Source organism: Oncorhynchus clarkii, chromosome 14 (genome assembly GCF_045791955.1).
Source record: "Oncorhynchus clarkii lewisi isolate Uvic-CL-2024 chromosome 14, UVic_Ocla_1.0, whole genome shotgun sequence".
Lineage (NCBI taxonomy): Eukaryota > Metazoa > Chordata > Actinopteri > Salmoniformes > Salmonidae > Oncorhynchus > Oncorhynchus clarkii.
Window position 1 is genome coordinate 3,243,200 of NC_092160.1, and position 26,615 is coordinate 3,269,814.

Below are 26,615 nucleotides of genomic sequence, written 5' to 3' on the forward strand. Positions count from 1 at the left end.
TATTATAGGGCCTAACGAGTGGTGCAGTGGTCTAAGGCACTGCATTGCAGTTGCTAGCTGTGCCACTAGAGATTCTGGTTCGAGTCCAGGCTCTATTGCAACCGGCCGCGACCGGGAGACCCATGGGGCGGCGCACAATTGGCCCAGCGTCGTCCGGGGTAAGGGAGGGTTTGGCCGGCAAGGGGTGTCCTTCTCCCATCGCGCTCTAGCGACTCCAGTGGTGGGCCGGGCGCATGCACATTGACACGGTTGCCAGGTGTGCAGTGCTTCCTCCGACATGTTGTGTGGCCGGCATCCGGGTTAAGATGAAAATTGTGTCAAGAAGCAGTGCGGCTTGGTTGGGTCGTGTTTCGGAGGATGTAACAGGAGTTCCAGCGATGAGACAAGACTAACTACCAATTGGATACCACGTAAATTGGGGAGAAAAAGGAGTAAATGTAAAAAATACATGCTTATTATTACTGCACATAGCCTAGTTCAAATGAAATGTAGTTCATCATTTGGAAAAACACCAACATTTGGAAAAACACCAATATTTCCATCAGATATACAATAGTAGTGATGGGGCGGGGATCTATACAGTTACCCTCTGGATATTATTTGACAATATCGCAATATTATTTTTGCACTAGTTGGCTGTACCAAAACTCAAGTAATTCAAAGCCTTATTGCCTATCTTTTTAAGTTAGGGAGCCAATTTGTTTTTCAGCACTAATTTCCACGACGGATCAAAACTTGTTTTGTCGTGGCTTTCTTGTCCCTATGCAGAAGACATACACTACATAACCAAAAGTATGTGGACACCTGCTCAAACATCTCATTCCAAAATCATGGCATTAATATGGAGTTGGTTCCCCTTTTGATGCTACAACAGCCTCCACTCTTCTGGGAAGGCTTTCCACTAGATGTTGGAACATTGCTGCAGGGGACTTGCTTCCATTCAGCCACAAGAGTATTAGTAAGGTCAGGCACTGATGTTGGGTGATTTGGCCTGGCTCACAGTCGGCATTCCAATTCATCCCAAAGGTGTTCGATGGGACTGAGGTCAGGGTTCTGTACAGGCCAGTCAAGTTCTTCCACACCAATCGAAAAACTATTTCTGTATGGACCTCGCTTTCTGCACGGGGTCATTGTCATGCTGAAACAGGAAAGGGCCTTCCCCAAACTGTTGCCACAAAGTCGGAAGCACAGAATCATCTAGAACATCATTGTATGCTGTACAGTTAAGATTTCCCTTCACTGGAACTAAGTGGTCTAGCTCCAACCATGAAAAACAGCCGAGACCATTATTCATCTTCTACCAAACTTTACAGTTGGCACTACGCAGTCGGGCAGGTATCGTTCTCCTAGCATCCACCAAACCCAGATTAGTCAGTCGAACTGCCATATGGTGAAATGTGATTCATCACTCCAGAGAACACGTTTCCACTACTCCAGAGTCCAATGGGGGGGGGGGGGGGCAAGCTTTACACCACTCCAGTCGCCGCTTGGCTTTGTGCATGGTGATCTTAGACTTGTGTGCGGCTGCTCGGCCATGGAAACCCATTTCATGAAGCCACAGGCAGTTTGGAACTCAGAAGTGAGTATTACAAAAGATGACTAACGATTTTAACGCGCCATGCGCTTCAGCACTCGGCGGTCCCGTTCTGATAGCTTATGTGGTCTGCCACTTTGCGGCTGAGCCATTGTTGCTCCTAGACGTTTCCACATCACACTAACAGTGCTTACAGTTGACCGGGGCAGCTCTAGCAGGGCAGACATTGGATGAAATGACTTGTTGGAAAGGTGGTATCCTATGACGGTGCCACATTGAAGGTCACTGAGCTCTTCAGTAAGTCCATTCTACTGCCAATGTTTATCTATGGAGATTGCGTGGCAGTGTGTTCCATTATATACGCCTGTCAGCAACGAATGTGGCTGAAATAGCCGAATCCAGTAATTTGAAGGGGTGTGCACATACATTTTGGAAATATGTGTGTCATTCTCAACTTTTGGACACGACTGTATGTCCAAAAGTTGAGAATGACACAAATATTTCCAAAAAGTTTGCTGCTCCACTGTCTTTAAATATTTTTGTCAGATGTTACTGATGTTACTATAGAATACTGAAGTATAATAAGTATAATTAATCATTTCATAAGTGTCATAAGTGTCAAAGGCTTTTGCAGTGTTGACCCTTCTTTTTCAAGACCTCTGCAATCCGCCCTGGCATGCTGTCACTGGGTCACATCCTGACTGATGGCAGCCGATTCTTGCATAATCAATGCTTGGAGCTTGTCATAATTTGTGGGGTTTTGTTTGTCCACCCGCCTCTTGAGAATTGACCACAAGTTCTCAATGGGATTAAGGTCTGGGGAGTTTCCTGGCCATGGACCCAAAAATCGATGTTTTGTTCCACAAGCCACTTAGTTATCACTTTTGCCTTATGGCAAGGTGCTCCATCATGCTGGAAAAGGTATTGTTCATCACCAAACTGTTCCTGGATGGTTGGGAGAAGTTGCTCTTGGAGAATGTGTTGGTACCATTCTTGTTTTCTGGGGATTCAGTTCATTTGCATGGAAAAGAGGGACTTTGCAATTAATTGCAATTCATCTGATCGCTTAATAACATTCTTGCGTATACGCAAATTGCCATCATACAAACTGAGGCAGCCGAATTTGTATTGTGTCATTCTCAAAACTTTTGGCCAAGACTGTAGATACAAAATTATGTTGAGCAATGTGTTTGGAACTTCGAAAAGCAGTATAAAACTGCAATACATATCGTATCGGCCCCTAAATATCGTGATAATATATTGTGAGGTCCCTGGCAATTCCCAGCCCTATACAATACATGAAGATATTCAAATGATCCCACAAAAAGCTTACAGTGTTGGCATGCTAGAGAATACCTTAATACAGACATTTCATCCAGAAGCTATCCACATGCATGTGGTGTGAGAGACATGACAGCTATGTTAGAGCCCAGTGGTGCAAGGATTCTTCCAAATTAGGCTAGTGTAAGCTAGATGGTGGAACTTGAAGCTGTGCTTACTGGCCTGTCATGGCCTCCCAAATGAGTCCACCAGCTCAGGAATCATGAAGAAAAACAAAGTTGCGAAAACTAACAGGCTGCCAATGCCTGTTGGCTAAGTAAGGGAGTTGCCTTCTCAAGGGAGAGAGTGGGGTGTTAAAATATTAACAGACTAGGCTGTACTTAAGAATGGAGCGTCGTTAAGTGCACTGTGCAGTAATGTCTTTATAAGACCGATCTATGAGGCATAAATTAGGCTAGCTTCACACTAAAAACAGTTCAATGCAGACGTTTTTTTTTATCCTGTTTGGAATAGGGGGCAGCATTTTCACTTATGGATGAAAAGCGTGCCCAGAGTAAACTGCCTCCTACTCAGTCCCAGATGCTAATATATGCATATTATTAGTAGTATTGGATAGAAAACACTGAAGTTTCTAAAACTGTTTGAATGATGTCTGTGAGTATAACAGAACTCATATGGCAGGCGAAAACCTGAGAAAAATCCAACCAGGAAGTGGGAAATCTGAGGTTTGTAGTTTTTCAAAACTTGGCCTACCGAATACAGTGTCTATGGGGTCAAATTACACTTCCCAAGGCTTCCACTAGATGTCAACTGTCTTTAGAAACGTGTTGTTTCAGGCTTCTACTATAAAGGAGGGGGGGAATGGGAGCTCTTTGAGTCAGTGGTCTGGCAGACTGTCACAGACTTTTGACGCGTGATCACGAGAGAGGTAGCTCTCATTCCATTGCTTTTCTACAGACAATGGAATTCTCCAGTTGTAACATTTTTGAAGTTTTATGTTAAAAACATCCTAAAGATTGATTCCATACATCGTTTGACATGTTTCTACGAACTGTAAAGGAACTTTGACTGTCTGGACCTTGTGCTCGCGCCTCGTGAAGATGGACATAAATGGACTATATGGAACAAATCAAACATTTATTGTCGAACTGGGATTCCATGGAGTGCATTCTGATGAAGATCAAAGGTAAGTGAATATTTATAATGCTATTTCTGACTTCAGTTGACTCCAACACAGCAGATATTTCCTTGGCTGGATTGGGCTCTGAGCGCCGTACTCAGATTATGCTTTTTCCGTAAAGTTTTTTTGAAATCTGACACAGCAGCTGCATTAAGGAGAAGTATATATTTTATCAATGTTTATTGAGTATTTCTGGGATTTGATGTGCCTATCTGCAAAATCACCGGATGTTTTGGAAGCAAAATATTACTGCACGTAACGTGCCAATGTAAACAGCTTTTCGGATACAAATATGCACATTATCGAACAAAACATACATGTATTGTGTAACATGATGTCCTATGAGTGTCATCTGATGAAGATCAAAGGTTAGTGATTCATTTGATCTATATTTCTGCATTTTGTGACTCCTATCTTTGGCTGTAAAAATGGCTGTGTGTGTTTTTGTGACTTGTCTCTGACCTAACATAATCATATGTTGTGCTTTCGCTGTAAAGCCTTTTTTTTTAATCAGACACGATTAGTAGATTAACAATAAGTTTCTTTAATTTGGTGTATTGGACTTGTTAATGTGTGAAAGTTACATATTTCAAAAAAATATTTTTGAATTTCGCATACTGCCCTTTCAGCGGAATGTTAGCCATAAGAAGTTCTTAACATCATAATTTCTGGGTAACAATTAAGTACCTTACTGTGATTAATTTAAAACAAAGCTGTCAAAAAGAAACAAAAATAGCCTATTAGCAAAGGTTTGGAACTCAGTCTTATTGAGAGCACTAATTTACCACCCGGTGATGTCACCAGGAAGGCCAAGACTCCATCCAAATAAAATAGGCTGAAATTTCAGGCTGTCTTTTCAAAAAAGCTCTTAGAGTAAAAAGGAATTATCAGCATTCAAAATTGTACAGTATTATTCCAACTGCATAGTGTGGAAATATATATAAAACACAGAAGAAGAAAAAATGATGTATTCAGGTTGATGACTGCACTGGGCCTTTAAGAAACACAAATGAAGTCCCCACTCCCAGCTCGGGTCACACTGCTTCATGGTGTGACGGTCATTCTCACCTTCCAAAGGGATGCGATTAGACGTCATGCTACTATATTTTCCGTGTTCTGACCCAGGCTGCACAATTCCTGTGCACACGCCCACCTAAATCAGAGGATTGTTTCAAATTCATCTCACTATGAAAATGGAATTTCCTATCATGGAGTCAGTCCTTGCCACCCACCATGTTCCGCAACAAATGACCTACATTCAATATGAAAGTAATTTCTACAAGATGACGATGAATCGCTTGCCCCTGGCCTCTTTTTGGTGGAAAACTCAAAGAAACCCTCTTGTTCTGTACATGAAACTAGTGCAGCTCCTCAATTACTTTGCATCCCTCTTGACAAAGGGCTCTTTTGTGCTCATGAGAAGCCCTACTTCTACTGTCTTACCAACCACTTAATTTCACTGCCTTGTTGAGTGTCTGCATCACAAAATACCACACTATTCCCTATGTAGTGCACTTCTTTTGATCAGGGACTATAGGGTTGTGCACTATATAAGGTGCGCTTTGGGATGCACCCTTTGTCACCAGCCACTCAATGTGGTCTTTTTACAACATACCATTTCCAGTACAATCTCCAATAAGCATGGTCTTCTTAATCAGATTGCTTTGAATTAGAAGAGGGTCACAGACAGACTTGATATAATAGGAAGATGGGCACAACGGGTAAGAAGCAAGGACAAAATGTTCCCAAATCCCCCTGTACTTGGCTTTCATGGACAGAATGGGCCAGTCTATCTTAATCCCACATATCATGCGTGACAATCTTTTCATCCACAATGTCAGCCATTGTTAGGGGAGGAAGAGGAGCCCAGACAGAACAATCAGTCAATGAGGTGGTGCATTGTTCCTGTCCGGTTCTGCATCTCATCTGCCAAGCCTAGCAGCAGTCCTCTCACTTATGCTTTGCTTTTTCAACAATTAAATCACCACCAATGCTAATGACATATCCGCAATTGGAGGGGGGAAAGCAATTTCCTAAATCTTTCCACTTAATCTGCATAAATCCTGGGAGTTTGAAAGGTTACGGTTATTGGAGAAGCTTGCATGACTCCACTGGGACTTGAGTTCCCTTACATTACTCTGAAAGAGAGGTCTGCGAAGGACTGATTTACTCAACCTCCCGCCTGCACCCCCCGGCTTACTGTCTGACTCCCACCCGCTACCGCAAGAACTGGTCCTGAACCCAACCACAGTCCACAATGTTAATTTAGACATGTGAAGCAGCTCACTTGGCAGCAATCACTGCCATTTTGTGCCCTATAGGCAATATTAAAATGTGAAAAAATAACCTACCGAATACAGTGGCAAGAAAAAGTATGTGAACCCTTTGGAAATACCTGGATTTCTGAATAAATTGGTCATAAAATGTTATTGTCTATTGTTGTGACCTACATGAAGATCCAAACACAGTTTGCTTAAACTAACAAACAATTATATGTTTTCATGTCTTTATAGAACACACCGTTTAAACATTTACAGTGCAAGGTGGGGAAGGTATGTGAACCCTTGGATTTAATAACTGGTTGACCCTCTGGCCGCAATAACCTCAACCAAACGTTTTCCGTAGTTGCGGATCAGACCTGCACAATGGTCAGGAGGAATTTTGGACTATTCCTCTTTACAAAACTGTTTCAGTTCAGCAATATCCTTGGGATGTCTGGCGTAAACTGCTCTCTTGAGGTCATGCCACAGCAACACAAATTGGGTTGAGGTCAGGTCTGACTGGGCCACTCCAGAAGGCGCATTGTCTTCTGTTGAAGCCATTCTGTTGTTGATTTACTTCTGTGTTTTGGGTCGTTATCCTGTTGCATCACCCAACTTCTGTTGAGCTTCAATTGGCAGACAGAAAGCCTAACATGCTCCTGCAAAAAGTATAGATAAACTTGGGAATTCATTTTTCCGTCAATGATAGCAAGCTGTCCAGGCACTGAGGCAGCCCCAAACCATGATGCTCCCTCCACCATACTTTAAAGTTGGGATGAGGTTTTTATGTTGGTGTGCGGTGCCTTTTTTTCTCTTCAGTGTGGTGTTCCTTCCAAACAACTAAACTGTAGTTTCAGCTGTCCACAGAATATTTTGCCAGTAGCGTTGTGGAAAATCCAGGTGCACTTTTGCAAACTTCCGACATGCAGCATTGGTTTTTTTGACAGCAGTGTCCGTGGTGTCCTCCAATGAACACCATTCTTGTTTAGTGTTTTACGTATCGTAGACTCGTCAGTGATGTTAGCATGTTCCAGAGATTTCGGAAAGTATTTAACTGACACTCTAGGATTCTTCTTAACCTCATTGAGCATTCTGCACTGTGCTCTTGCAGTCATCTTTGCAGGACGTCCACTCCTAGGGAGAGTAGCAACAGTTCTGAACTTTCTCCTTTTATAGACAATTTGTCTGACCGTGGACTTATGAACGTCAATGCTTTTAGAGCTACTTTTGTAACCCTTTCCAGCTTTATTCAAGTCAACAATTCTTAATTTTAGGTCTTCTGAGATCTCTTTTGTTCGAGGCATGGTTCACATCGGGCAATGCTTCTTGTGTAAAGCAAACTCAAATTTTGTGAGTGTTTTATAGGGCAAGGCAGCTCTAACCAACATCTCCAATCTGGTCTCATTGATTGGACTCAAGGTTAGCCGACTCCTGACTCCAATTAGCTTTTGGAGACACTGTGTGTTTATTGTTGTGACTTAGATGAAGTTCAGATCAAATTTGATGACCAATTTAAGTAGAAATCCAGGTAATTCAATGGGTTCACATACTTTTTCTTGCCACTGTAGGTTAAATTACCATTTGTTTTCAACCATTTGTTATCTTCGATTTAATTTAAAATATTGCGATATGCCTGGCTAGGTTTCTCCGCTTTTCACTGACAGTCGCAACTCAAAAATCATCTATTTGGTATTTGCCGTGCGCGCAGCTCAAATTGCGTGCCTTTCCGACTGTAGGTTGTGAGATTTTAAACAATTCACAGCTTTTTTACCTTTTAAAGAAGCTAAATGATCCTCTGTGGCCAAATCATGCTTTCTGGTGTATTAGCCTATTTTGAATGATTTTATTTATTTCTGTATAGACCGGAGTAAGCTAATTAGGCTATATAATTTTGGCAATTTAATTACATTTACACAGAAAAAATATATAAAACGCAACATGCAGAAATGTAAGATTTTACTGAGTTAAGATAAGGAAATCAGTCAATTGAAATCAATAAATTAGGCCCTAATCTATGGATTTCGGATGACTGGGAATACAGATACCTTACAACAAAAAAAATAGGGTTGTGGATCAGAAAAACAGTCAGTATCTGGTGTGACCACCATTTGCCTCATGCAGCGCAACACATCTCCTTCACATAGGGTTTATTGTGGCCGTTGTAATGTTGTCACATGCTTCTATGGCTGTGCGAAGTTGCTGGATATTGGCGGGAACTCCCAAACATGCTTAAAGGGTGACATATCTGGTGAGTGTGCAGGCTATAGCAGAACTGGATCATTTTCAGCTTCCAGGAACTGTGTACGGATCCTTGTGACGTGGGGCCGTGCAATATCATGCTGAAACATGAGGTGATGGCGGTGGATAAGTGGCACAAGAATGGGCCTCAGGATTTCACAAGTTCTATCTGTGATGGTTTCTCACAGTTCGTGCATAAATTCATCAGTTACGCAAATCCAGTTTCATCAGCTGTCTGGGTGGCTGGTCTCAGACGATCCCACAGTTGAAAAAGACGGATGTGGAGGTCCTGGGCTGGCATGGTTACACGTGGTCTGAGGTTGAGGCCGGTTGGATGTATTGTGCCAGATTCTCTAAAAAGGACATTGGCGGCGGCTTATGGTAAAGAAATTAACATTACATTTTCTGGCAACATCTCTGGTGGACATTCCTGCATTAAGAATACAAAATCGCATGCTTCCTCAAAACTTGAGACATCTGTGGCATGGTGTTGTGTGACAACTGCATATTTTAGCGTGGCCTTTGATTGTCCTCAGCACAAGGTGTACCTGTGTAATGATCATGCTGTTTAATATGCTACACCTGTCAAGTGGAGGGATTGTCTTAGCAAAGGCGAAATGTTCACCAACAGGAATGTAAACAAATTTGTACACAACATTTGTGAGAAAAACACTGTGTGTGTGTGGAACATTTCTGGGATCTTTTATTTCAGCTCATGAAACCAACACTTGTTGTGTTCATATTTTTTGTTCAGTATACTTTGGAGAAAGCTTAGCTTCCTCTAGCCTTATGGACTCATCACCTATGTATTCCATCTTTAAAATTGTTCATTGGAATTAGGTAAAAATGACATGCCGTTGCATCAGAGTTGCATGTTCTGTTAAGATAAATTACCATAAACTAAAATGTGATTTCTGCATTCTGAGAACCGTGGGTGGACGCCCTAATCAGGTTACACAACAAATACATATTGGTCCAGTAAATTTCTTAAAATGTTTGGTCAATTTTAATGCTGACTGTCAAGTTTCTGTCACCACATTTTCCTAACAGAAACCCTGCAATCTAGTAAACTACAGCCTAAATCATATTTATTAAGTACATTTCCTTGGAGGAACTGCCCCATGCATAGGCAGCCTACTTTCATTGAGACCGGACATACGAGGCCTACTTGATCTTGCATGCACGTATGCCCAACTAGGGGAGGAGAAGTAGGCTACTTAACTTGAAGAGAATTGAAAGTGTGAATGCAACAAATGTTTCTTTTTTAATTTTTATAGAGTGTTTCGGTGGCCGTGTGTTGAAAGCAAGTAGAGAGCTCAATGGAGACTATGTATTCCAACTAAAAACACACAAGTAATTGACTTTCACCTCGACAGACTTTCTACTGTAGGTTTGAGGTGACTGCCTCACCTAACCTCTAAAGGCGTCTGCATGCTTCCCATCCAAAACAGTTCGGAACAGTTTGTGTGTATATTACCACAAACATTTTGGTCTTCGGCAAAGGGTTTTTTTCGGCTGATCGTGGACACTACATTTTTTCCGAAGCAAGCTGAAATTCATTAGCCAAAGGTCATTGGTTAACAGTAGGGATTCTTCAATAAAAAAATTTGTTCAACCTTTATTTAACTAGGCAAGTCAATTAAGAACAAATTCTTATTTACAATGAAAGCCTACCCTTGCCAAACCCTAGGGTGATTCAATGATAGTTTTCATGCAAATTTTTTCACTTTCAAATTACTGCACCAAACATCTAAGAGGTAAAGTTGCGCAACTAAGCAAACACAGCTAAATTAATGACAGATTTCTTGAGCTATCTTAGATTCATTCTGACTATTTTGAGGGAGTGTATACTGGCTACGGCGTCTCAAGATGGAAAAACAGTACTATTGACGCTTTTCTCTCATTTTTCAAGCGAATGTCTTAAGGGAGTATGCGAGCACACTCGTTCAGTTAGGTGCCAGCCAAAATGAAGCATGTGGAAGCCTTAAGTGGCACTGGCAAGTAAAGATAATAGGAGAGATATAATATAATAGATATATTGACACCACTGAGAAACAGATTTCACAACAGGGCAGTCTGATATTGACTGGAGGGAAGAGAGGAAAAGGATATAGGCTAGGAGCAGACAGAGACAACATCTGCAGAGTCAACACTACCTCTGAGTTGAACCTAATGCTAGTCCTGATGGTTGAACTCATTGACCTTAATTAGAAAATAGGCCATTGGTGATAAGTTGAGTGCTAATAATATGGGTAGAAAGAGAAAATAGGGGGTAGTAGTAGGGGATAGGAGATGCTGTGCTACTCTTGCCTTTGACACAGCAGTTGCCTGAGCATCCCATGGGACTGATTCCTTAATAACTAGATCTCTTTAGGGGACAGGAATGAGAAGGGCTTGTTATTTAACCAAAGGCCAGGGTGGCAGAGAGAAAAAGGTAATAGTTATATCAGTAAATCAGCACCTATTCATAAGTTACAGTTTACAGCACTGATGTAGCCTAAATTTATACAGGGTGCCAATTTATTGTTCTGTAGATAACATACTAAGTTAGAATATGGAACAGATAATCAGTTACGACCTAGGTGTGAAATGTCTGTCACAATGCCATTTTACTGTCTGAGCATGGGCTGACCTAACCATGTATTGTGCATTTGCATACATGTTCCATCTTGGATACTGATGTCAGCTGTTTGAAGGCTTGAGGTGTGGGTGTAGGCTTGAAATGCCTGCAACTTAGCAGAGTTGGCTCGCTTGCCTTAGACAATGACATTCTGATTATGGTTTTAACGTAGATTTTATCACCTCTGTACCAGCGCAAAACAAGAATCCTATGCTTTGTTGCAAGGAACAGTCCTTCAGCATTCTCAAAAGATTGTTGTGTGTGTGTGTGAGGGGGGGGGGGGGGGGGGGGGGGGGGGAGATAAACAGACCTAGTTCATGGGGGGTGAATAATGGCTGATAATGAGAGTTGATATTTGAGAGCTATGAATAGAGGCAATTAATAACTAATGCATGGCTTAGCACATAGCAACTTATAAACAACAGCAGGTCAAAAGAGAGAAATTCTTGTAAAAATATAATATCTTCAGAGAAATTAGCCTTACCTCGCCTGAGCCCACTACAACCAAGACAATGAAAAAAAATGCACATCAGAATGACTTTGCAAACTGAAGATCCCTCCTTTGCCGCTCAAAGGAAGTAACAACTGATTTATAACAAGGGTAGTGCCTCACAGAAATGAGTCATCTTGACAAAAACCTCACTGGGCAGATCAAAGACTGGAATGATACAATGGAGGAAGACAGGTTTGTGTCATCAATGTTGCGAGGCCCATTGTTTAGCAATAACCACGAAGGGTAAAGCTTCAGAACGTTGGAAAACTTCACTTACATGTTCATTTCAAGCAAAGCACATTCTATATTTGTAGGTGTAAATCATATTAATGCCATCTTAACTGGCTGTATAATACATCCTTTACTACAGCCCTACTAATATCCAACTTGAAGAATGTATTTTCTGTACTAGAAATATTTAGCTAGCTAGCTGCCCATTGTTAGCTGGTTGGATGGGCAGCTAAGCAGGTTGGTATTGCATTGCTAGCCAGCATTGAAGATCGACAAACAAAGCAAAAAAAATTATGCCGGCTAGATAACACTGCTTTCAACCTTACCTAGAAGGGTTATGATACAAATGTCTCATTCAAAAATAGTTAGCCAACTAGCAGTCTTTGGGTTGCTTGAATGTCGACACATTCAAAATGCTCAACAGCTAGTAGCAACTTGATCCAGTCCTAGCCTCCAGAAATACACTGCAGTGGAGAATAAGCAAAGCAAAAACTCGATAATGTTCTTGGTCTCTCCTCGGCTAAAAAAAAATCTTAGTCAACTGAAAGTAGTCAGTTTGACCGCAGTGCGTTTAGAGTTCAGCGTATCAAAGAGAGGATCTCTCCAAACAACATATTTGGTTTATCGTGATTCAACAAGTAGTCTTGGTTGACTGCAACTGTTCTTTTCTGCTCGTCTTAAGCCACGCTCACTTGTTCGGCTTTTTCAAAAATAAATAGGTTTTAACCTTTATTTAACTAGGCAAGTCAGTTAAGAACAAATTCTTATTTACAATGATGGCCTACCCAGGCCAAACCCTAACACGGACAACGCTGGGCCAAATGTGCGCCGCCCTATAGGAACTCCCAATCACTGCCGGTTGTGACAGCCTGGAATCGAACCAGGGTCTGTAGTGACTCCTCTAGCACTGAGATGCAGTGCCTTAGACCGCTGCACCTCTCTGGAAAAAATTGCTTGGGAGCTCTGCTGAGCTTGTCTGATGCTTTAAGCACTGCTATTCAAAATTAAGACAAATTACTAAAGAGGGCACCAGAGATCAATAGGCTAATCAGAAGATAAAAACCTGTTCCCGACCCTGCTAGTCTTTGCAGATTCTGCCATTAAGTCCCTGAAGTTGCTGGTAATAGGCTACACCATGGGTCAGCAACCTTTTCAATATGGAGAGCCACGTTATCGTACCATTTCAACTGATCTGTGTGCCAGTTATGATTTTCATATGCACATTTGTGGCACAATTTAAAATGTATAATAAAGTCTTCATATCTCAAAATCAATGTCATGATAATCAAAATGATATCTAAATAAAAATGATACAAATCTAAAAGTAGCTTCTATTGCAAATATGTAAAAATTGCCTAAATAAAGCAAACAGAAGCCCACAAGTAGAAAATATCCTCAAAAAAATGAATATCCTATAAAATCACAAAGGCTAAGCATGGCTTATCTGTAACGAACTTGCAAAATTGTATCAACTCTTAACTTGGTCCAGTGCAAAGCTGGTGCTAGCAAATTTGCAAAACTGTATAAAAAAAAATTCTGGTCCCTCAAGGGTATCCTGTCCCAGTGAGCTCCAGACAGACATACACTGCTGTAAGGTATTTTGTGCAGGGGATAAGAAGTAATCAAGGTAGGCCTATTTTATGATGTTTCCGTTTGATCAGAGCATGACATATTTCCCCCCTTTCATGCTGAGTGGTTGAAAGATTACAATGATGAACTATTATCATTCTAAATGGATGTAAAAACAGAGACATTGTTTACTTGCCGTTCGAGGTGAAGACAAATTAACTTTGAAAAGCTCCAGTGATGGCGAGTTAAGGCAAATCAGAAAGAGTATTAGATCCCCAAATGGGCACATTTATAGGCCTACATTTGTGCGCAGGCCAGGTAGACTAGTCCTACTTCTATATGCGTAATCAGGTGTCCTTACTCACGATTGACAGGAGCGCTCCAAACAAAAGACAAAGAATTAATTTGACAACTCTTAAATGGAAATAAATAAACCAAAACTTAGTGTAGCCTAGGTTGTGCACTCTGCAAACAACGGGTCCACTCCTACAATAACAACGGTAAGACTATAGAAAACACAAGGTTTTCTAGAAATATTTAAGCAATTTAATGCGGCACTAAAATGAATGCATTTCAATGAGAAATTCCTTTTTCTTTACCCTTTGTGGGTGGAGCCGAATCTGTTGCTAGCGTAGTAATTGTCCATCATTTTCTACATGGAGGATTTTAAACTCATTTCCTGAATTTACAAAACATTTCAACTGAATTCGCCCCTAAGAGTATCCAAGAAGCATTGGGTCGGGTGCCAAATAGGAGACTTTACTCCCAAGCTCATTTGGAGCCTATCAGTCCTGAAAGTTTGCTTTGCTGTGCTTTTTACGCCCTCTGACCTTGAGTGCGTACATACAGTGGGAAACTGATCTTGTGCCTTCAACTCCACTGCGCTCTCCACTCAATCAACAGGAAAACAAACTCAGCTCAATATAGCCTTTGGCAGACGGTGCTTCACCACAGCATGTTAATCTTGTGCTTACAAACCACTCCCCTGCCTACAGACATTAGATAATATCAAACATTACTTCAGGTTCTAACATTTCACTAATAAGGATATACAATAATAAAAAATACAAAAACGTATTTAAATCGATCTAGTTATCACATGACACGATATAGGAAAATGTTTCACTCAATAAAAACTGATAGAGATTCACAAGACAGGCAAAAACAGTTATGTAGAGGGGATAATTCATTCTGGTGCACCAACTGTCTCAGGACTGTCCAATGTCCATCTAAGCTGCCAGGGATGGCGATGGAAAGGAGAGCCTAATCCAACACCAGGAGGAGAGCTCACCAAGCAGAGAAATCCCCTGGCCTGATGGACAGCTGGTTTAGGCTGTGGTAATCTGAACAGACACACATTCAGCAGGTTTAAAGGGCAGGACACCTCAACGCATCTGCTGCAAGCATCCAGTCACAAGATAGACCTGTACCCCATAGTGGGGCCTAGGTCTATCTTGTGATCGGATTCTTACTGGACATAGGCATAGGCCTACCCAGGGGCTCCAAGAAGCCAAGTTATTCTAGCGCCCGCCTTTTTCTGTTTAGAGAACCTCTGGGGTTAGCCCGGTTCATTTAATTCTGCTGCGAACACATCGGTTTCTGGCCTTTTGGACGTCCTGTCCTAGGCTCATCTGACCAGATTTGGTTGTTTGGCCCGTTTGCGTCACAAAACAATCCTCTAGCAACAACAATCTCACATGGCAGGAGGCTGTGCACTCGAGTGACTTTATTTTCCTTTCCTGACATTCCCTCAAATGCTAAGGTACCATTAAAAGCTTGCCTGCAGATAAAACTCATTAACTATCTGTCTGACATAGAAGTAATTGAAGAGAGAGGAGATTACATTCAGTAACGTAGCAGGCAGCTAAACATTCTGGTATTCATTTTAAAACAATAAAAAAAAGATTAGGCCTAAATGTAATACAGTAGTTTGTAGAATCTAAGTCAATAGCACCAGCGTGGACATGGCCTAGTTATAGCTCTCCATCATCAGAGCATCACTGCTGCTGACCTTCGGATCCCACATATTTGCAGTACTTCACAATCTCAAGCTAGTGTTAGCTTTATTGAGGTGGGCCATTTTCATTCAGCTTGGCATTGATTAAGCCGAATAAAATGGAATTGCAGAGGACAACAATGCATTTTAATCACAATATTATTGTTGGATGAGGGAGACAGACTTGTTGCTTTTGCATTGCAAACTATTCTTAGAGATCATTCCATCATATTTCAGGCATCCACCATGCAATAAATAAGCTTGGTGTTTTTCTTTAGAGGCCATGTCAGAAGTTAATCAGACGTATAAAGAAAATAGCCAAATTAAAAACTCAATCACACATAGAAAAAAAAAAGTGTCAACCCAGAACAAGAAAAGAATAAAATTAGCATGCAACTGTGGCATACTGTTGATGGTGACCACTGAATATGCTTTAGCTAGTTAAATAACATGCATTGCTAGATGAAGAACAGGCAGCACCTTTGTGTGTGAATTTGATATACTTTTTAAAAATTCGGATAATCAAAAAAAACAAAAACAGGTGTGGGTTGTTCTCCATCCATCCTCTCCTGATTCAGACTGAACCAAGGATGCCATGAAATTGGTATAATAGCTACTGACGAGAGAAAACCGAATATCCAATATAAAACAACCTTAAAAGTACCTACCAGCTCTCTAAAAAGTCGGGTAAACAATACTACTATGTTTTATAACGTATAACTAGCTTTATTCCTGTGGCTGTGTGTGTCTAAAATTTCAAGCAGCTAAAGGACAAACCTCACAGACAACCGTCATTCTATTCAACGTTCTGGTTTGAAAAGGAAAGAACATTTACACGGTTTTGTAGCTATTCATTTCAGGCTGTTTACATAACAATGTGTGTATTACAGTCTGATTAAGACTTGCCAATTCACTGTAACGTTTACTAAATTGCAATAGAAAAATAAACTATTGAATAAGCATTTGTGAGAAAACGAAAATGCTAATTGTGGTCATGTCTAACATTCGTATTAGCTAACACGAAACCGAAATTAAACCAATCTCTGGCAGGACTGACCGTGGAAAGCTAGCTAGCTTTCTGGTTAGCATATACTAAATATTAGCAGGCTAACTGGCAGAAGCTGCTTTTCACCTAGTTAACGTTAGCTAGCATCAAATTCTTGGCAATGGGTTACATTAAAACAAATGAACATCGCTAGTAGGCGTTTTAACACATTCATACCCATCAGCCTGCGGACGTGACTCCAGAATAATGCAATTATTTAGTCAAACAAAAACACCTGAACAAATAATTAGGAAATGTTAGCATGCTAACAATGTTAGCTAAACTGGCGAGCAAATGTTGTGAACCTACCAGATTAAATCCAACAGGAACGGAGAGCGATGACCATCAATTATCGTTTTGAGTTTTTAAATTGAGGTCTTACCGGACGACAAATTTTATCAAAATGAAACAGATATTAGCAAAACAAACAATTGGTAACATAGCTAGCTATTTGAAAACAATTCGGTTCCCGTTTGTTGAAATTCAGATACCGTTTGTAGTTCGTTGCTATAACGTCTCAGCTCACACCCACAAGAGATGAAGCTGCCAAATTTTGTCCCCGCCTCTCCCATTGCTCGGGGTTGTATTAATTGGGCACCAAACTTAATCAAACATACTAAAACAGGGAGGGACTTTATGGAATTGTCCAATAAAAATAGCTTATTTTCGTGTTCCGTCGAAAAATGTTTGAAACGTTTTTCTACGTTGTGTTCTAATGAATACCACCAGTAAAGCAAGCGGAAAACTTCCTCATCCATCCACATCGCATCTCACATCTCTAGAAGCAATAATGTCAGATACAGTAGCAGTTTATGATATAGCATATGATATAATCGCTAGCTACATGTTGCCATTACATATTTTGAAGAGACAGTCACAGTGCAGACAGCTAGATGTTTCATTAGAAATGTTTTCAAGGTAAAATTACATACATTAAAGTGGTTTACAAACAACCTTCCATGTGAATAAATACTCAAGTATCACCTTGTCTTTACAATCGCAGCAGTTCACAAATCATGTTGATCAAATTAAAACATGGCTTGAAAATAATGATTAAAACATACATAGCATGAACATGTTGGCTACTGCTCATTCCCCTTTTTGGCTAAATTATTAGACTTTTCAGACTGTTCCAACCTGAATATCGTGGATAAATTTATTCAAAATTATTTAAAATGTTCAAACAACGATGACTTTATCTGATACGATGCATCTTGGATTTGAAATTTGGGACTGTCCATAATGATCGAAAAGAAAGAGTTTGTGCGCCATCTACTGGGAGAAATACTACAGATTGTTTTTGCTGTTGTGGCTCTTGCTCGATAACAAGGATGTGATGTGATAGCCAGAACGAGCTGTGGCTCAAAGCAGACAAATAAACGTTTTTAGTCAGACATTCGCGTTTGCCGTATAGAGTTCAAATATCTAGCCAATACATCTTCAATTGAATAACACTGCGTGTAAGGTGCTTGTCAGAACTGCAACGATTTTACACTTTCGTAAGTATAAACTAGTAGTAGTCATTGCTCTTGCTCGAGAGAACAAATTCTGGATGATTCGATACGTCATCGTCTCACTGGCTTGTTCTCTGGAGAGCTTTCATTGGCTATTGCTGATCGCCGTTCTCAAATCTTGCTGTTGCATATCTCACACTACAAGAGCATCGCTGATTTTGTGCGGGAAAAAATCAAGCATGCTTGAAAATATCGGGATGTCTGTGACTGCTCAAAAGACGGGATCGAAAGCTCTCAGATGGCGTCTCTTTGAGCCGCTCACATTAAACGATCGACGATGACGGCCGAGCGTCCCGAGTAGGAAACAACATGTGTATTTTGTGTCTGATCTCAAAAACATGTCTGGGACTGTTAACCATCATCTTTCTATGACAAAATATATTATTCATCAGTGTCTCTATCAGAGGTAAACGGCCAAACGTGTTTAATTTTTGTTGTTTTTGTTTTATTGGTGGCCACAGTGTTACATGTAGTGTTTGTGATGCAGACATTTCTGCATTTCTCAAATCAAAATCAAATCACATTTTATTGGTCCATACATATGTTTAGCAGATGTTATTGCAGGTGTGTGAAATGCTTGTGTTTCTAGCTCCAACAGTGCAGTAATATCTCACAATACACACAAATGTAAAAGTAAAAACATGGAATTAAGAAATATTAAGATGAGCAATGTTGGAGTATGGAGTATATATATATATATATATATATACATATATATATATATACAGTACCAGTCAAAAGTTTGGACAATCCTACTCATTCCATAGTTTTTCTTTATTTGGACTATTTTCTACGTTGTAGAATAATAGTGAAGACATCAAAACTATGAAATAACACATGGAATCATGTAGTAACCAAAAAAACAGCTTCACCTGGAATGCTTTTCCAACGGTCTTGAAGGAGTTCCCACATATGCTGAGCATTTGTTGGCTGCTTTACCATCACTCTGCGTTACAACTCGTCCCAAACCATCTCAATTTGGTTGAGGTCGGGGATTGTGTAGGCCAGGTCAGCTGATGCAGCACGCCATCACTCTCCTTGTTGGTCAAATGGCCATTGCATAGCCTGGAGGTGTGTTTGGCCATTGTCCTGTTGAAAAACAATTGATAGTCCAACTAAGCACAAACCAGATGGGATGGCGTATTGCTGCAGAATGCTGTGGTAACCATGGTGGTTAAGTGTGCTTTGAATTCTAAATGAATCACAGACAGTGTCACCAGAAAAGCACCATCACACCTCCTCCATGCTTCACAGTGGGAACCACACATGCGGAGATCATCTGTTCACCTACTCTGCATCTCACAAAGACACAGCGGTTGGAACCAAAAATCTCAAATTTGGACTCATCGGACCAAAGGACAGATTTTCACCGGTCTAATGTCTATTGCTTGTGTTTCTTGGCCCAAGCAAGTCTTTTCTTATTATTGGTGTTCTTTTAGTAGTGGTTTCTTTGCAGCAATTCGACCATGAATGACCCAAACTGCTACAGACCTATATCTATCCTACCCTGCCTTTCTAAGGTCTTCGAAAGCCAAGTCAACAGATTACCGACCATTTCGAATCCCACCATACCTTCTCCGCTATGCAATCTGTTTTCAGAGCTGGTCATGGTTGCACCTCAGCCACGCTCAAGGTCCTAAACCATATCTTAACCGCCATCGATAAGAAACAATATTGTGCAGCCGTATTCATTGACCTGGCCAAGGCTTTCGACTCTGTCAATCACCACATCCTCATCGGCAGACACGACAGCCTTGGTTTCTCAAATGATTGCCTCGCCTGGTTCACCAACTACTTCCCTGATAGAGTTCAGTGTGTGGTTGCAATGCTGTGAAAAACAGAAGTGCTGTACTAGAGTACAAATATATATTTTTTTGCATGGAGACTCTTATTTTGAAAAAAACTATCCACGATTGAGTTGCCAGCATAATCTCCTGCTGCTAGAAGACCGCTAATCCCATACCAGTTCATTGGGGAGCACATAGCACCTTCTGTGGATAACATATGGATTGATATTTTTATATTTAGGCTGTCTGAAAGCTCATAGATGTGTGGAGTGAAAATATCTTGATTTAGTAATTAAGATAAAATATCAAGGAAACAATGAAAGGGCTGTTTTCAGACAGTTTATTTTATTGCTGTGCTTGTTGATTCACACTCCTTGGAATATTTTGAATGTGTGCTTGGTGAGTCAGTCCAAACACAGATACGTAACATTTGTTACCGAATTAACATTTAAATAGCAAAACAGTAACACAATAAATTACACTAGAAAGTCTTAGAAGAATTCTCACAAAAAGAATACAACATTTGTATGTATATATTAAACAAGAGGAATGCACATTCTTTGAAGAAAATGTATATTGAGCATTCTGTTTGGTGAAATAAAAAGTCAACTGTCATTGTAGCAACGTATATCAATAGCTTACAAAACAGTCACACCTTTTCAAAGGTCATTCAAAAAGTGTTGGATAATATCATCCTCTATAATTAAACACTTATGAAACAATTTCATGATTGAATGTCTTGATTCTTATGAGGGTTACAATGAGATATTTCTTAAAAATGTTTATTTTCCATAGGTAATGATGAAGACTTTCTTCTAAAATTAAACATGTTGATGAACTCTAGTCTTCGTAGAATTACACCATACGAAAACATCAGGACAAGGATACAAATGAGAGTAAATGGGAAACGTATAATACCATTGCTGTTTACAATTGTTCATATCAGGTACAGAAAATATATGTCTTACAAGATCTAAATGAACAGGTTGACTTTATATACTGCTCATAATAAACTACAACTTAATGATTGCATATGGGAATGGCATGGCACCAATGAAATCTAAAATGACTACACATTGACCTGGGTGTGTTTTTCTTGTGTCCAATTTCTCTTCTTTGAATGGACTCAAATTTACAAAATTATTGACATACATTTGGGTGCTTGGTCTGAGTAATTAATAATTCCCTTCATCACATTCCCTACACATGTATACAGTATGCTGTGTTTAACACTTCTGGAAGCACACCAAGATACAGAAGTACCAGTATACAATAACAAGAATACCATGACCCCTTTATGGTACAAGACATCAATCAACCTACAATAGTCCTTGGAACAAACAGATGGTTCAAGGGCAAACATCTCTTATCCAAAAAACAACATGGGCCAGATTCATCAAGGACCTTTCTCACAGCATTTCCTCCATGATCCTATTCCACTGGTAAACAGCCTTGAACGTTGGCATTGGAGAAATACTACCATTATTACAGTTGAAATGACTTAAGTGAGTAACAATAATTAGCCTGATGGCCAACTAAAACGGCACCAGCAAACTAGAAATCTCTTATATGCGTGATAAATCTCATTCCAAGACGAAGTACTGATTGCTCGGAGATTATGTCTTGTACTTCATAAAAACAGTCTTATTAATGGCGTTTTTTTCCACTTCTTCCCCTTTGTGCACATAATCCATGGTTTAAGCTTCATACACCCTGCTAAGAGAGAAGGGAAAATGTTGTTAAATACAGCCAAATATACAGTACATGATTACTTAGCTATATAGATTCCTATAACCATACTTTCCATAGCGGGAGAAGCTACACGGACACACCTGGTGCCCAAATTGATGACGCATATCGCATTGTGAGAGTCGACGAATGGATTCGGTTGAGTCTGTTCAGTCAAATGTGTGTGTAATATATATATATATATATATATGTGTGTAATATATAAATAAATAAAATGTTTTTTAAGTAGCTAGACATTAATGCCATAGTTTTGTGTGAAAATCACTACAATAAATGTGCCTTAGCTGTCACCCTGGCCTCTAGTACAAACTGTTCAGTCTATCCATATTACCGCTTCATCTTATTCTTTGTATTTCTATGGCAGATTCGCAGCTACAATTTATGGAAAACACTTGGAGATAATAGATGACGAAGTGAAAGATAGTGGTTTTCCCAACCCATCTGTGGTGAAGTTTTCCCTAAATGCTTATGACAAATCCAGCTCCAGAACCAGCCATAGCCTAGCCAGCTTACTAATATTTTGAATATGCTGTAGCAACAGAGATCATTAGCTAGGTAGATAAGGTTAGCATGTTAGCTAGCTACACTGACAGCTGTCAGTTACTTATTGTTCTTCCTCCACTCAATGTGGAAATCACCACAACGTTCCCACCCCCAATTCGTGAATATGTATTAACAGCCTGTATCATTCGTCGGAGGTAGAACCTAAACAAGAATTTCAGCTATAGGATAGAAATTACATCGAAATACAGACGGTAATTGCCCTCTGGTGGGGGCCATTCAAATCATGGAGTGGGATGACCTCTCACCTATGCTTATCCTTCCAGATCCGGAACCACTTGACCAGGTTTTTGGTACTCTGCAGTTTAGGGTGCAGACAGTACTCCTGACCTTTGAAGCGCGCCACGTTCTCCATGGTGACACTGACGAACAAAAGGAGAGAGTGTAAGAGAAACCAGCTAATCCACATTACTGCATGAACAGGCTTTAAAAACAGCACTGGGTATACATGATCTCGGAGCCTGGCTAGATGAACCCATTGACATTCAGAGCAGCAGTTGGAGAGACCGTCTGTATGGCATTTTTGAGCCAGCCGTGACATGTGCTGTGTGTTGTGCCCAGAGCTCTGCAGGGGCTTCTCAAATCAATCTCTTATAGTTTGTCTGCTTCTTAATTAATTATTCACCTGCCCAGCCAACAGAGGTCTTGGATAATTTCTAACTCTTGGTTGGAGTTGGAGGCACTGCTGTGACAGTGGAGGTGGCCCCGCAGAATGTTAAATTCTGAGACGTGAGCCATGCCAGCCAACAGAGAGAAGGGGCACTGTTTCCAGAGCTTGCTGAGTCTCATTTTTCACTTAGGTCAGTGGCCAGCAGCCACTATTTTATGCAAATAGACCAGCTTTAACTGTTTGGTGTTCAACTAAAATGTATCACATTGGCCCCAGGATATAAGATCAGTTTAGTGGTCCAAGGAGCCAACAAATCTTTGTTGGATGGACCCTAAGGCCTTTTGATAAAATCAAGAACAATGTAATGTAATCCATGACAGCGGGACAAAAAAACATTTGAATTCATGGTTTGGGTTTTTCTGTTCATGGGAACACATCTATGCAATACCTCAAGTGAACTACAGATGGCGAAAGAGTATGTGATTTTTTTTTTTTTTTTACAAAAGTAAGCACCCACTTCCACTGAAAATGACTAAAACGTGAGATCAGCATCTATTTTGGAAAGGGAAAGCAACAGTATTCAACTCCATTTTGAACCCCCCAAAAGAGTTAGAAAGTCACTCATATCTGAAGAGGTAAAGTCCATATTGGATGCCTATTGATTTCTCCACCGGAGCAGCATCTGTTGTCAAACTGGGAAAGCTGTTCTGACTGTGGCATCTGGTGGAAATCACACATTTCCTGGTTGCAAAAATTCTACACAGTTCGCTCAATTTCAGTTTGTGTGAGACAACAAGCACTGAATAGTGTAGGGAATCATTGTACCATCTAAATCTCAGTGAAATATATGTTTAATAACAATAAATATAGTTTTTACAGCTGTTTGAAGCAGGTGGACAAAAAAAAACTCAACCTTCATTTTGGTCTACCGGCTTCTAACAGATGTAAAAACAGTATTTTTTTGTTATCGGAAATTATATTTCACAGTGATTTTGATGGTACAATGATTCCCTACACTATTCGGTGCTTGTTTTCTCACATAAACTGGAGCGAAAAGTGTAGAATTTTTGCAAACATGAAATGACAGTGATTTCCACTAGACAACAGCCATAAAGTCCATCGGGAGAAATCAATAGGCGAATATCACAGCCAATCACAACACTGGCAGGTAAGTAATACTGTGAAACACTATCATGCCACTATTAGTACTAGATATACACTATTCAAATTCCAAAAAATACTAAGTGTTACACCTTTAAGCTAATAGGTTCTAAAAATATCAGTTCAGATTCCATATAAATATATGAATAGGTCAATCAGCTGCTTTGTTATAGTATGAGATTAGAAAATTAGAGTGAATATTTATTAAAAAGTTTGTGCATTTGGTAAACAAACTGAATAGCACAAGGAGTGACTGACATCTGAGACAAGAGGACAAAAGCATTGTAGGGAGAGAGAGAGAAAGCAGGATAGACATGATTCACAGAAATGACTCACAATATCATCTTCTCTTGGCAGAAAGGATGTTTGGGTTTGATCTCCAGCTTTTGCACATCCTTGTAGCGAATCTTTGGCCCTTTTCTTGTGCACCTGCACTTGTAGGCTGTAAAAAAATTAATAAAACAGACATTACAATTACAATAAAATTGAGGTCAAATGAACACGTTGGTCTGAACGTTTAACCATCAGTAGATCTATATTTTCTAATGAGAATAACGGATCAGTTATGACTTTCGACTTCACACAGTGTCAGGCGTAGTTCTTAACCTGTATTAAAAACGAACAAATAGAACGAGAACGATTGAATAGGACTGTAATTGTAAAACATTCAACTTTATTATTGTCTCCACTGTAAATCAAGGCTTGTGGATTCACACCGCCACTGGGACTGTTTAACACGCATGCAGGTGGTCAGGTGAACCGCTGTAGCAGGCTTATGCTTACTTTGAAACGTGTGACCCACATCTTCAATGCTCCCTCATCAAAAGTAATCTCCAATTCCTCAACACCGGGCATTACAATTCTCATCAACCACGCGAACCAGACAAATCAGATAAAGAGCAACGCATAAAATGCTAACAACCATCATTAATTTGGTGAAATGTAAAACCTTTAAAAGGATAACATTTATACAACGTCGCCTGGCTTCAGACTGTGGCTGAGTGGTTAACGCAATAAAAACGAACAAAGCGACAATTGTACAAAACAAAAACAGTAATATAACTGTTATGAACAACAATAGCCTATACGGTTGCCAAAACGGAGTAGATTTGGAGATTACAGGAGCATACATTACAGGAGCAATTCGGCTGCACAACGTTTTTTTTGTTGACTCATTACCATTAGATGAACATGTTTAACGGCTGAACACATACTATTTCCGATAAGTTTCAATAGGGTCTGGCTCCTTCACATAAGTTTTACATTGCTCAAATATAAATATATATTTACCTTCTGTGTGGAGGGAATATAAGGCAATAACTAACAAAAGCAACGCTGCTGTTGTACAACGATGCATCTCGTCTGCTGCTAAGGAACCTCAAATTCGGACCTCCCGGCAGGTTACCCCAACGAAACCTCACTCAATCGACAAGATCTTGGTATTCGCCCTTTAATTTGAGGAGATGACAAGAGAAACAATGTTTGATTTCTATTCTTCCGAATACTCTTGAGTTTTCACCAACTCCGTAGGTCCAGAGAGCTCAGATCAGAAACGTCATTCGGACTTCACGCTGCTTGCCGTCTTTCCCAATATGTTGTTGAGCAGCAGCTTTTAAAAACCCTCTCTGTCCCATCTCATTACCATGCACAGCGAGCCAACGAATCAAACACTTGTACAAGAGAAGTGGGATACATAAAAGAGAGGGTAATATAAGGGGAAGAACCCTAAAGGATTGGAAAGTTTAGATACCAGTTGATTAGAGTTACTATGCTGATTATCAAAGTTGCCTGGGACAGAGCGCAATTTACGCAAATATTCTATCAATGTAAGATCATTTGTGCATAGCCCAGACATTGTCTCTGATTTTCAAACATTTATATTCAGGCTATTCAGATTAATTGAATCTCCTGACTTCAGACCCTAGACATGGCATGATTGTGGGAAAACGTCGTATAATCACAGTGGTGGTGAAATAAATATTACATTGGCACCATCTCCGGACTTTCTGGCAACTTAGGCACTTCAGAGGTATTGTTTAAGTTCTTGAGAATCAGACACTGACACATCTGGAAGTAATATGATTGATGGAGGGGGACCTTTAAATAGAAATGGATGGGAATACATTTGTACTCAATTAATTGTCACCATTCTGTTTTCTTCCACACGGTAAAACAATAGAGCGCTGTTGTATTTGAGAATCTATCAAAAACCAAATTATTGTTTTCAAAAGATGATTTTAAAGTCAACTCACCGAAGCCATGGTTCTTATAAAGTCCCAATGAAAAGTGACAGACTGTAGACGTGTTGGCAGATTGTGTCTTGGTTGTAATTATTATTATTATTGTTATTATTTTTATATATGAATATTTTTTGAATCAAAGTTATTTGGAACATTTGTGGATGAACAATGTTAGTAGGGTGACATAAATGAATGCACCCATTGGTTCTTTGCAGATTACCATGCAGAGTAGTTCCTTGTAAAAGATAGTCATGAGGAGAACATTTTACCCCACCCATTCATGCTACAATAATTTTGGGAACAAAAAGCCTTCATCAGAATATACCCTTTTGCTCTTCAGCCAATCCTCTCCTCCCATCTTTCATCACTCATACCAGCCTCCCTCTTTATTCTCTCAAAAGCTGTGTGGAAAGTAAAAAGTGAGCAAATGAAATGTGAAGCAAACCTTACGTCATTCTTTGCAATCATAATGTAACATTTGCCCTGTTTGACTTGATGCTGATCACAACGTGAAGACGTTGATGATGATGGATTCCAATCAATTG

The 26,615-nt window shown here is 40.0% G+C and overlaps 2 protein-coding genes across 3 annotated transcripts in view; both read right to left on the minus strand.

Moving 5' to 3' along the window:
• LOC139366138 (family with sequence similarity 13 member B) overlaps nt 1-16,962 on the minus strand; it is an 82,628-nt gene extending 65,666 nt beyond the window's left edge. The window contains exon 1 of the mRNA XM_071103281.1: nt 16,758-16,962. The gene's annotated coding sequence lies outside the window, so the exon portion shown is untranslated. The remainder of the gene's footprint in view (nt 1-16,757) is intronic.
• Nucleotides 16,963-20,066: 3,104 nt separating this feature from the next.
• LOC139366139 (C-X-C motif chemokine 14-like) lies at nt 20,067-25,427 on the minus strand. 2 transcript variants are annotated; one of them, XM_071103284.1, is made up of 4 exons: nt 25,121-25,422; nt 24,167-24,272; nt 22,308-22,421; nt 20,067-21,462 (listed from the first exon to the last, which is right to left on the minus strand). In XM_071103284.1, the coding sequence occupies exons 1-4, from the start codon at nt 25,185-25,187 to the stop codon at nt 21,447-21,449; spliced, it is 303 nt and encodes a 100-aa protein (XP_070959385.1). In that variant the 5' UTR covers nt 25,188-25,422; the 3' UTR covers nt 20,067-21,446. The 2 variants fall into 2 exon arrangements, with proteins under 2 accessions (XP_070959385.1, XP_070959383.1); XM_071103282.1 differs by having other exon boundaries at nt 20,073-21,465; nt 25,121-25,427.
• Between the last annotated feature and the right edge of the window lie 1,188 nt (nt 25,428-26,615).